The sequence below is a fragment of the Natator depressus genome, chromosome 2, assembly GCF_965152275.1.
Source record: "Natator depressus isolate rNatDep1 chromosome 2, rNatDep2.hap1, whole genome shotgun sequence".
NCBI classification, from domain to species: Eukaryota; Metazoa; Chordata; order Testudines; family Cheloniidae; genus Natator; species Natator depressus.
In genome coordinates this window covers 211,988,677-212,001,288 of record NC_134235.1, presented here as the reverse complement: position 1 = coordinate 212,001,288, position 12,612 = coordinate 211,988,677, and the positions used below count along the sequence as shown (strand labels likewise).

Here is a 12,612-nt window from a genome sequence, read left to right as displayed (position 1 = left end):
CGAGACTAACTTGGCAAAATGCCAGAAACAGTAACATGCTGGCTGATGATAAATAAATACTAAAGGAGCTCTTGAATCATTTATAAGAAAATATTCCATTGACTATGGCTGAGCTTTGCTTGCACTGGACACAACCCACAAACCCAACCCATGGGATTGTGTGTGATCACTGTTCATATTAGAGGTTGAAAAGAAAGTCAGAGACAACGAGCTGAAGGGAAGGCGGTTCAGTGTCTGTCATGGCATATAAAGCTTTGAATTACAGGTTAAGGAGATGGAAAAAAGTCAACAAAATGGATGAGAATCATAAAAAAACGAGACTGTGGAATCATTTTCAGAGAAGAACTACTTTAAAGGTGGCATCTGATGGGATTTGCATCCACTGGAAACAATTTTTAAAAAATTTTATATGGCTATAATTTGTTTTACACTTCAGAAGAATTTGTTACATAACTTTCTTAGTTTGTTTCCACTTTAATGACTCTATTAAGCAAGTTGGGATTTTGCATATTCACTAACAGCAGATACACCAGGACCGCAAGGGAAAAGAATGAAAAGCCAACAAAAAAAAATTAATAAAACATTAACTTTTCCCATTGAACCAGATTCCTTTCTTTCTTAATGGAAATATTTTTATCATTGGCTATAATTTCTGCATTTTCTAGTACTAAGTCTCATAAAAAACATCTATTATTCACATTGACTGAGCTTCCAGATAGACACATCATCAGTCACCAAAACACTAACTTGCCCTTGAGCTTTTCTAGTTTTATGATATTTCTAAGGGGGACAGTTTGTATCTGAAAATTTTATTCAACTTACAGAAAGTACTGCAAGTGATTTGGAAACTCTTCTCACTGTACATATTTTGAACAGGAAAGCAATTAAATTTGTTTTACTGTGTTCCTGCACCTTCATTGCTAACTCACTCTATAGATATTTCTCTGAAATTGAAGATGAATGTTCAGTTCATTTAAGAAATTGCAAGCCATCACATACATTACTGAATGTGATGTGTGAGTTTTAGACGCAAGTTATGTAACTTTGCTGTCACTATTTTATCACAATTGGTCAGGCAAGCTGGGCACTCTACAATGCTTCCACCACAGAAAGGATAGTTCTGCAATGAGCAGCATGAGGATGGTCTTTGCCAAATGGCATGCTGCTAATGGGGGAATAGATTGTCTTGTTTTCTGTCAGAAAATTATTCCCGTAGGAAATTCCTGACCAGCTCTAATTCTGCCAATGGCTTTTTTGGTATACTGCACATTAAAATATTTGCTTTTATTTTGAAGTTAATAGAAAGAGAAAATGTATCAAGGCCTCTAGAAAAAGCATTACTACTACTTGCATTAAAATAGCATCCAACAGCCCCAACCAAGACTGAAGTCCCATTGTGCCACACACTACACAAAGCATAGTAAGAGACAGCCCCTCCCCAAAGAGCAAAGGGTGGAAAAGGAAACAGAAGTGAAGTGACTTGCCCAAGGCTGACAGAGCCAAAGATACAGCCCAGGTCTCTTGACTCCCAGCCTAACTCCGAATCCACTGACCCATGCTGCCTATCAGATTTCTGGATTTAGTCACCAAATTGATGCCAGTATTACCTAATGCTCTCAAAAATGAGTTGGTATCTAAAATTTAGTACCTATATCAGAAGAGTATGCAATGGCCTAAAAATGTATCACAGATATTCCCATCTACCTTAGCATCACCCCCTCTCCTCCCAAAAATAGCGTGTGTGTATACAGGAAAAAAATATGTATGTTATTCATAGAATCATAGAATATCAGGGTTGGAAGGGACCTCAGGAGGTCATCTAGTCTATTCTATCTATACCATCTGCTTCTGAGAAACACATTCAGACCACACAGTTGATAAATGCATATAGTACTATATTTGTTTAGTAAAATATACACCTATCATCATCTTTGGTCTTCCATGTCACCTTGGTAATTTGACCGGCGTATAGCCAAGATTACAATGAAAATTTTAAACCAAGATAGCCCTGGTCTACACTAGGAGTTGAGGTAGAATTTAGCAGCATTAAATCGATTTAACCCTGCACCCGTCCACACGATGAAGCCCTTTTTTTCAACTTAAAGGGCTCTTAAAAACTATTTCTTTTTAGGGGGATTAGCGCTGAAATCGGCCTTGCTGGGTTGAATTTGGGGCGGCTGTGGATGCAATTAGTCGGTATTGGCCTCCGGGAGCTATCCCAGAGTGCTCCATTGTGACTGCTCTGGACAGCACTCTCAACTCAGATGCATTGGGCAGGTAGACAGGAAAAGGCCCACGAACTTTTGAATTTCACTTCCTGTTTGGCCAGCGTGGCAAGCTGCAAGTGAGTGCAGAGCTCATCAGCAGAGGTGACCATGCAGAGCTCATCAGCAGAGGTGACCATGATGGAGTCCCAGAATCGCAAAAGAGCTCCAGCATGGACTGAACGGGAGGTAAGGGATCCGATCGCTGTATGGGGAGAGGAATCCGTGCTATCAGAACTCCGTTCCAGTTTTTGAAATGCCAGAACATTTCTCAAAATCTCCAAGGGCATGAAGGACAGAGGCCATAACAGGGATACGAAGCAGTGCCGCGTGAAACTCAAGTTGCTGAGGCAAGCCTACCAGAAAACCAGAGGGGCGAACGGCCGCTCCGGGTCAGAGCCCCAAACATGCCGCTTCTATGATGAGCTGCATGCCATTTTAGGGGGTTCAGCCACCACTACCCCAGCCGTGTTGTTTGACTCCTTCAATGGAGATGGAGGCAACATGGAAGGTCTGGGGGAGGAGGAAGATGATGATGATGAGGTTGTAGATAGCTCACAGCAAGCAAGTGAAGAAACCGGTTTTCCCGACAGCCAGGAACTGTTTCTCACCCTGGTTACCCCCCAAACCCACCCAAGGCTGCCTCCCGGACCCGCCAGGCGGAGAAGGGACCTCTGGTGAATGTACATTTTTAAATAGTATACATGGTTTAAAAGCAAGCATGTTTAATGATTAATTTGCCCTGGCATTCGCAGCCAGTACAGCTACTGGAAAAGTCTGTTAATGTGTCTGGGGATGGAGCGGAAATCTTCCAGGGACATCTCCATAAAGCTCTCCTGGATGTACTCCTAAAGCCTTTGCAAAAGGTTTCTGGGGAGGGCAGCCTTATTCCGTCCACCATGGTAGGACACTTTACCATGCCAGGCCAGTAGCACGTAGTCAGGAATCATTGCAGAACAAAGCATTGCAGTGTATGTTTGCTGGCGTTCAAACAACATCCGTTCTTTATCTCCCTGTGTTATCCTCAAGAGAGTGATATCATTCATGGTCACCTGGTTCAAATAGAGTGCTTTTCTTAAGGGGACATTCAGAGGTGCCCGTTCCTGCTGGGCTGTTTGCCTGTGGCTGAACAGAAATGTTCCCCGCTGTTAGCCATGGGGGGGGGGGGTTTAACCATGCGGTGGGGGGAGGCAAAATGCAACCTTGTAACAAAAGCACATGTGCTATGTATGTAATGTTAACAGCAAGGTTTACCGTGAAAGAGTGTACCCATTGTTCTATAAAATGTGTCTTTTTAAATACCACTGTCCCTTTTTTTTTTCTCCACCAGCTGCATGTGTTTCAAGGATCACAGGATCTTCTCCTTCCCAGAGGCTAGCGAAGATTAGAAGGCGAAAAAAACGCACTCACGATGAAATGTTCTCTGAGCTCATGCTGTCCTCCCACACTGACAGAGCACAGACGAATGCGTGGAGGCAGACAATGTCAGAGTGCAGGAAAGCACAAAATGACCGGCAGGAGAGGTGGCGGGCTGAAGAGAGTAAGTGGCAGGCTGAAGAGAGGGCTGAAGCTGATAGGTGGTGGCAGCGTGATGAGAGGGGGCAGGATTCAATGCTGAGTCTGCTGGAGGATCAAACTAATATGCTCCAGCGTATGGCTGAGCTGCTGGAAAGGCAGCAGGAGCACAGACCGCCGCTATAGCCCCTGTGTAACCAACCGCCCTCCTCCCCAGGTTCCACAGCCTCCTCACCCAGACGCCCAAGAACGCGGCCACCCAGCCACTCCACCCCAGAGGATTTCCCAAGCAACAGAAGGCTGGCATTCAATAAAGTTCTAAAGTTTTAAACTTTTAAAGTGCTTGTGGCCTTGTCCTTCCCTCCTCCACCACCCCTCCTGGGCTACCTTGGCAGTTATCCCCCTATTTTTGTGATGAATTAATAAAGAATGCATGAATGTGAAGCAACAATGACTTTATTGCCTCTGCAAGTGGTGATCAAAGGGAGGAGGGAAGGGTGGTTAGCTTACAGGGAAGTAGAGTGAACCAAAGGGCTGGGGGTTCATCAAGGAGAAACAAACAGAACTTTCACACCATAGCCTGACCAGTCATAAAACTGGTTTTCAAAGCTTCTCTGATGCACACCGCACCCTCCTGTGCTCTTCTAACCGCCCTGGTGTCTGGATCCGCGTAACCAGTGGCCAGGCGATTTGCCTCAACCTCCCACCCCACCATAAACGTCTCCCCCTTACTCTCACAGAGATTGTGGAGAGCACAGCAAGCAGTAATGACAGTGGGAATATTGGTTTCATGAGGTCTAAGCAAGTCAGTAAACTGCGCCAGCGTGCCTTTAAACATCCAAATGCACATTCTACCACCATTCTGCACTTGCTCAGCCTGTAGTTGAACAGCTCCTGACTACTGTCCAGGCTGCCTGTGTATGGCTTCATGAGCCAGGGCATTAAGGGGTAGGCTGGGTCCCCAAGGATAACTATAGGCATTTCAACATCCCCAATGGTTATTTTCTGGTCTGGGAATAAAGTCCCTTCCTGCAGCTTTTGAAACAGACCAGAGTTCCTGAAGATGCGAGCGTCATGTACCTTTCCCGGCCATCCCACGTTGATGTTGGTGAAACATCCCTTGTGATCCACCAGTGCTTGCAGCACTATTGAAAAGTACCCCTTGCGGTTTATGTACTCGCCGGCTTGGTGCTCCGGTGCCAAGATAGGGATATGGGTTCCGTCTATGGCCCCACCACAGTTAGGGAATCCCATTGCAGCAAAGCCATCCACTATGACCTGCACATTTCCCAGGGTCACTGCCTTTGATATCAGCAGATCTTTGATTGCGTTGGCCACTTGCATCACAGCAGCTCCCACAGTAGATTTGCCCACTCCAAATTGATTCCCGACTGACCGGTAGCGGTCTGGCGTTGCAAGCTTCCACAGGGCTATTGCCACTCGCTTCTCAACTGTGAGGGCTGCTCTCATCTTGGTATTCTTGCGCCTCAAGGCAGGGGAAAGCAAGTCACAAAGTTCCATGAAAGTGCCCTTACACACGCGAAAGTTTCACAGCCACTAGGAATTGTCCCAGACCTGCAACACTATGCGGTCCCACCGGTCTGTGCTTGTTTCCTGGGCCCAGAATCGGCATTCCACCGCATGAACCTGCCCCATTAGCACCATGATGCCCACATTGCCAGGGCCCGTGCTTTGAGAGAAGTCTGTGTCCACGTCCTCATCACTCTCGTCACCGCGCTAACGTCACCTACTCGCCCGGTTTCGCTTTGCCAGGTTCTGGTGCTGCATATACTGCTGGATAATGCGCGTGGTGTTTAATGTGCTCCTAATTGCCAAAGTGATCTGAGTGCGCTCCATACTTGCCTTAGTCTGCACAGAAAAAAGGCACTGAATGATTCTCTGCCGTTGCTCTGACGGAGGGAGGGGTGACTGACGACATGGCTTACAGGATTGGCTTACAGGGAATTAAAATCAACGAAGGGGGTGGCTTTACATCAAGGAGAAACAAAAACAACTGTCACACAGAATGGCCCCCTCCATGATTGAACTCAAAACCCTGGGTTTAGCAGGCCAATGCTCAACCCAATACTCAACCCACTGAGCTATCCTTCCCCCCCAGTATTTCAGGCAGGACTGAATCTCCATTAAACTTTTCAAGGTGCCCCTGACTGACCTCACCGAAACGATTGTCGGCTGTTGATTTCAGGGAGGGAGGGAGGGAACAAATGAATACAAAACAAATCTGGTGTATTTCTTGTTTTGATCCACTTCATCTATCTTTTACATCTTTGGCTGGCAGCAGACGGTGCAATAGGACTGCCAGCCATCCTCATCTCCTGCCTGCTCGCCAGAAGACGATGCAGTAGGACTGCTGGCAGGACTAAAGAGAATGACCTGTTTTAGTCAGGTCAATCCTATTTTAGTCCCTGCGCCCATGTCTGCCCAGGCGCTCCTGACCGACCTTACCGAGGTGGCCAGGAGCACCTCGGACATGATGACGATGGTTATCAGGCCTATTGCACTGTCTGCTGCCACAAGGCAATGGGCTGCTGCTGTGTAGCAATGCAGTACTGCGTCTGCCAGCACCCAGGAGACGTACGGTGACAGTGAACTGAGCGGGCTCCATGCTTGCCGTGGTATGGCATCTGCACAGGTAACTCAGGAAAAAAAGGCACAAAACGATTGTCTGCCATTGCTTTCACAGAGGGAGGGAGGGCCTGATGACATGTACCCAGAACCACCCGCGACAATGTTTTTGCCCCATTAGGCATTGGGATCTCAACCCAGAATTCCAATGGGCGGCAGAGACTGGGGGAACTGTGGGATAGCTACCCACAGTGCAACGCTCTGGAAGTCGACACTAGCCTCGGTACTGTGGAAGCACTCCGCCAAGTTAATGCACTTAGAGCATTTTGTGTGGGGACACACGCAATCGACTATATAAAAACGATTTCTAAAAAAAAGACTTCTATAAATTCGACCTAATTTCATAGTGTAGACATACCCATACATTCCCTTTTATTTACAACATTAATACAACACATTTTTGTTACTACTGCACTTGTTACCTGAATAGTTTAATATAAAACTTATGCATATTGTTATAATGTAGCAAGTTGCTTGGATAGATAGATTAGATAGATAGAAAAAATGCACACGGATAACCAGATCTAAATTCATTTACATTTGTGTAAAGCCAGAATAATTCTATGGGTTTTAATGACTTAATCTGTATTTGTAATTGTAAATGAAATTGAATACAGCAACATACAAATATATGCACACATACATAACTATATATACACACACGCACACCATACACAGAGGGGTATCAATAGGATAAAATTAATCATCATGCAACTTTTATAGCCTTACCTGCACTCTGCCCACTAGTCTAGCTGCTCCTGACTCACTAACAGTAAAGCAGCCAAGAGGTTTAGAAAGAGCTGCCATAGTTTTCTTTTTAAGGCTATGTCTACATTACACACCACTTTCAGTGGTGAGTAGGATATGCGTAACTATATGCTGCATGCTGCAGTGGAAAGCAAGCTGCTTTGACACTGCAGCATGTAGCTACCCATGTCAGTGAAAGGTTCTGGGCAGGGAGGAGGCAGCAAGGAAAGGCTGAGCATATCCCCACTGCATCCCCCCTGCCAGAGACCTTCTCCAGTACCAATTTATTTCCCTGCTACCAGGGTCTTTTCCTGAGGCAGGGACAGGCTTCAGCAGCTGGCAGGCAATGGGACACCACATGCACAAATATAGAAGTGTAGATGTGAAGGCACAGTTTGGGTGAATATAGAGCCATGTAGGGTATATACTTGGGTACATACCCACACCCTTCAGGCATGTGTGTACTCTGCTCACATAAGCCATGCCCCACTGTCTACACAGTTACATAAACCTATGCTAGGCAGTGCTACGCGAGTACATGTTCTTCATGCCACTGACAGAAATGTATTGTGTAGCCATAGCTTTATGGTATGTCTACACTTAAAATGCTACAGCGGCACAGCTGAGCCACTGCAGCTGCACCGCTGTAATGCTTCCGTGTAGACATTACCTCCTATGCCAACAGGAGGGGTTCTCCTGCCAGTGTAGGTAATCCACCTCCCTGAGAGACGATAGCTAGGTTGACGGAAGAATTATTCCATTGATCTAGCGCTATCTACATGGAGATTTAGGTCATTTTAACAATACCACTCGGGGTGGATTTTTCACACCCCAGACCCCAAAGTAGTTAAACTGACCTAATTTTCTAGTGTAGACCAAGCCTTACTCGACTAACCTTCTTCTGTCTCCACTCAAAAATGGAACCCTCCATCCCCCAAGGACAGATCCCAATGGTTAATTTAAAAAGTTATTGACAAGGTTTTCAATGGTAATCAATACCATCAGGCAAATATGAAAAATTTTAGAGGGCATTCAGATTACCACTCCACTTGAGGTTCAGGAAAGCCTTCAAGGAGGACAACTAGATCTCTCACAGTAGCTGTGAATATCAATACTTGTTGCACATTCTAGCTTTATGATACTTATTCAGACTTGCAAGGATCACACATCTTGCATGACACTCACACATTTGGTAGCCTTGTCATGCATCTAACAGATCTTACAAGGGCTGCAGGTGACCAGCTATAGTTTCTCCCCCTGGTTACAGGGGAATGCCCTAGTTTTCAGGCAACAGAGAAGCCTGACACCTCTCCCATGGTCTTCTCTCCCTTCTAGAATAGAGCACTGGCACTAAAAAGAAGGAGGAAGCATTTTCTGGCAGGAAGGTGAAGAGATTAAGGGTGTGGGTCACAAAATTAGCCCTGGTCTACACTAGGACTTTAGGTCGAATTTAGCAGCATTAAATCGATGTAAACCTGCACCCGTCCACACGATGAAGCCCTTTATTTCGACTTAAAGGGCTCTTAAAATCGATTTCCTTACTCCACCCCTGACAAGCGGATTAGCGCTTAAATCGGCCTTGCCGGGTCGAATTTGGGGTACTGTGGACACAATTCGACGGTATTGGCCTCCGGGAGCTATCCCAGAGTGCTCCATTTTGACTGCTCTGGACAGCACTCTCAACTCAGATGCACTGGCCAGGTAGACAGGAAAAGAACCGCGAACTTTTGAATCTCATTTCCTGTTTGGCCAGCGTGGCAAGCTGCAGGTGACCATGCAGAGCTCATCAGCAGAGGTGACCATGATGGAGTCTCAGAATCGCAAAAGAGCTCCAGCATGGACCGAACGGGAGGTACGGGATCTGATCGCTGTATGGGGAGAGGAATCCGTGCTATCAGAACTCCGTTCCAGTTTTCAAAATGCCAAAACCTTTGTCAAGATCTCCCAGGGCATGAAGGACAGAGGCCATAACAGGGACCCGAAGCAGTGCCGCGTGAAACTGAAGGAGCTGAGGCAAGCCTACCAGAAAACCAGAGAGGCGAACGGCCGCTCCGGGTCAGAGCCCCAAACATGCCGCTTCTATGATGAGCTGCATGCCATTTTAGGGGGTTCAGCCACCACTACCCCAGCCGTGTTGTTTGACTCCTTCAATGGAGATGGAGGCAATACGGAAGCAGGTTTTGGGGACGAAGAAGATGATGATGAGGAGGAGGTTGTAGATAGCTCACAGCAAGCAAGCGGAGAAACCGGTTTTCCCGACAGCCAGGAACTGTTTCTCACCCTGGACCTGGAGCCAGTACCCCCTGAACCCACCCAAGGCTGCCTCCTGGACCCAGCAGGCGGAGAAGGGACCTCCGGTGAGTGTACCTTTTAAAATACTATACATGGTTTAAAAGCAAGCATGTGAAAGGATTACTCTGCCCTGGCATTCGCGGCTCTCCTGGATATACTCCCAAAGCCTTTGCAAAAGGTTTCTGGGGAGGGCAGAATTATTGCGTCCTTCATGGTAGGACACTATACCACTCCAGGCCAGTAACACGTACTGGGGAATCATTGTACAACAAAGCATTGCAGTGTATGTTTGCTGGCGTTCAAGCAACATCCGTTCATGTGTTATCCTCAGGAGAGTGAGATATAATCCATGGTCACCTGGTTGAAATAGGGTGCTTTTCTTCAGGGGACACTCAGAGGAGCCCATTCCTGCTGGGCTGTTTGCCTGCGGCTGAACAGAAATGTTCCCCGCTGTTAGCCACAGGGAGGGGGGAGGGTTGAGGGGGTAGCCACGCGGTGGGGGGAGGCAAAATGCGACCTTGTAACGAAAGCACATGTGCTATGTATGTAATGTTAACAGCAAGGTTTACCCTGAAAGAGTGTAGCCAGTGTTTTATAAAATGTGTCTTTTTAAATACCACTGTCCCTTTTCTTTTCTCCACCAGCTGCATGTGTTTCAATGATCACAGGATCTTCTCCTTCCCAGAGGCTAGTGAAGATTAGAAAGAAAAAAAAACGCACTCGAGATTAAATGTTCTCCGAGCTCATGCTGTCCTCCCACACTGACAGAGCACAGACGAATGCGTGGAGGCAAATAATGTCAGACTGCAGGAAAGCACAAAATGACCAGGAGGAGAGGTGGCGGGCTGAAGAGAGTAAGTGGCGGGCTGAAGAGAGGGCTGAAGCTCGAATGTGGCGACAGCATGATGAGAGGAGGCAGGATTCAATGCTGAGGCTGCTGGAGGACCAAACCAGTATGCTCCAGTGTATGGTTGAGCTGCAGCAAAGGCAGCTGGAGCACAGACTGCCACTACAGCCCCTGTGTAACCAACCGCCCTCCTCCCCAAGTTCCATAGCCTCCACACCCAGACGCCCAAGAACGCGGTGGGGGGGCCACCGGCCAACCAGCCACTCCACCACAGAGGATTGCCCCAAAAAAAGAAGGCTGTCATTCAATAAATTTTAAAGATGTAAACTTTTAAAGTGCTGTGTGGCATTTTCCTTCCCTCCTCCACCATCCCTCCTGGGCTACCTTGGTAGTCATCCCCCTATTTGTGTGATGAATGAATAAAGAATGCATGAATGTGAAGCAACAATGACTTTATTGCCTCTGCAAGAGGTGATCAAAGGGAGGAGGGGAGGGTGGTTAGCTTACAAGGAAGTAGAGTGAACCAAGGGGCGGGGGGTTTCATCAAGGAGAAACAAACAGAACTTTCACACCGTAGCCTGGCCAGTCATGAAACTGGTTTTCAAAGCCTCTCTGATGCGTACCGCACCCTCCTGTGCTCTTCTAACCGCCCTGGTGTCTGGCTGAGCGTAACCAGCAGCCAGGCGATTTGCCTGAACCTCCCACCCCGCCATAAACGTCTCCCCCTTACTCTCACAGATATTGTGGAGAACACAGCAAGCAGTAACAACAGTGGGAATATTGGTTTCGCTGAGGTCTAACCAAGTCAGTAAACTGCGCCAGCGCGCCTTTAAACGTCCAAATGCACATTCTACCACCATTCTGCACTTGCTCAGCCTGTAGTTGAACAGCTCCTGACTGCTGTCCAGGCTGCCTGTGTACGGCTTCATGAGCCATGGCATTAAGGGGTAGGCTGGGTCCCCAAGGATACATATAGGCATTTCAACATCCCCAACAGTTATTTTCTGGTCTGGGAATAAAGTCCCTTCTTGAAGCTTTTGAAACAGACCAGAGTTCCTGAAGATGCGAGCGTCATGTACCTTTCCCGGCCATCCCACGTTGATGTTGGTGAAACGTCCCTTGTGATCCACCAGAGCTTGCAGCACTATTGAAAAGTACCCCTTGCGGTTTATGTACTCGCCGGCTTGGTGCTCCGGTGCCAAGATAGGGATATGGGTTCCGTCTATGGCCCCACCACAGTTAGGGAATCCCATTGCAGCAAAGCCATCCACTATGACCTGCACATTTCCCAAGGTCACTACCCTTGATATCAGCAGATCTTTGATTGCGTGGGCTACTTGCATCACAGCAGCCCCCACAGTAGATTTGCCCACTCCAAATTGATTCCCAACTGACCGGTAGCTGTCTGGCGTTGCAAGCTTCCACAGGGCTATCGCCACTCATTTCTCAACTGTGAGGGCTGCTCTCATCTTGGTATTCATGCGCTTCAGGGCAGGGGTGAAGCAAGTCACAAAGTTCCATGAAAGTGCCCTTACGCATGCGAAAGTTTCGCAGCCACTGGGAATCGTCCCAGACCTGCAACACTATGCGGTCCCACCAGTCTGTGCTTGTTTCCCGAGCCCAGAATCGGCGTTCCACAGCATGAACCTGCCCCATTAGCACCATTATGCATGCATTGGCAGGGCCCATGCTTTCAGAGAAATCTGTGTCCATGTCCTGATCACTCACGTGACCGCGCTGACGTCGCCTCCTCGCCCGGTAGCACTTTGCCAGGTTCTGGTGCTGCATATACTGCTGGATAATGCGCGTGGTGTTTAATGTGCTCCTAATTGCCAAAGTGAGCTGAGCGGACTCCATGCTTGCCTTGGTATGGCGTCCGCACAGAAAAAAGGCGCGGAATGATTGTCTGCCGTTGCTCTGACGGAGGGAGGGGCGACTGACGACACGGCTTACAGGGTTGGCTTCAGGAGGCTAAAATCCACAAAGGGGGTGGCTTTACATCAAGGAGTAGTTCAGGCAGGACTTCACGGAGGGTTCCAATAAGAAATGGTGCACCTAAGTTATTGTTCTTATTGGAACAAGGAGGTTAGCCTGGCCTCTGATTGATACATGGCTAGATCTACCTCGCAGCACCTTCTCTGTGAGTGACTGCAGTGTGACCTAGAGGAATGAGTCCCCTAGACAGGGCAGGAGGCAAATGAGTACAAAACAAATCTGGTCTATTTCTTGTTTTGATCCACTCCATCTATCTTTTACATCTTTGGCTGGCAGCAGACGGTGCAGAAGGACTGCAAGCCATCC

At 47.5% G+C, this 12,612-nt stretch overlaps 2 protein-coding genes across 2 annotated transcripts in view; one reads left to right on the top strand and one right to left on the bottom strand.

The window, feature by feature from the left end:
- THSD7A (thrombospondin type 1 domain containing 7A) overlaps positions 1-12,612 on the bottom strand; it is a 496,216-nt gene that overhangs the window by 381,149 nt on the left and 102,455 nt on the right. The gene's annotated exons all lie outside the window — the stretch shown is intronic.
- Positions 8,867-10,524, top strand: LOC141981721 (myb/SANT-like DNA-binding domain-containing protein 7). Its single transcript, XM_074943357.1, has 2 exons — positions 8,867-9,529; positions 10,109-10,524. The coding sequence occupies exons 1-2, from the start codon at positions 8,947-8,949 to the stop codon at positions 10,192-10,194; spliced, it is 669 nt and encodes a 222-aa protein (XP_074799458.1). The 5' UTR covers positions 8,867-8,946; the 3' UTR covers positions 10,195-10,524.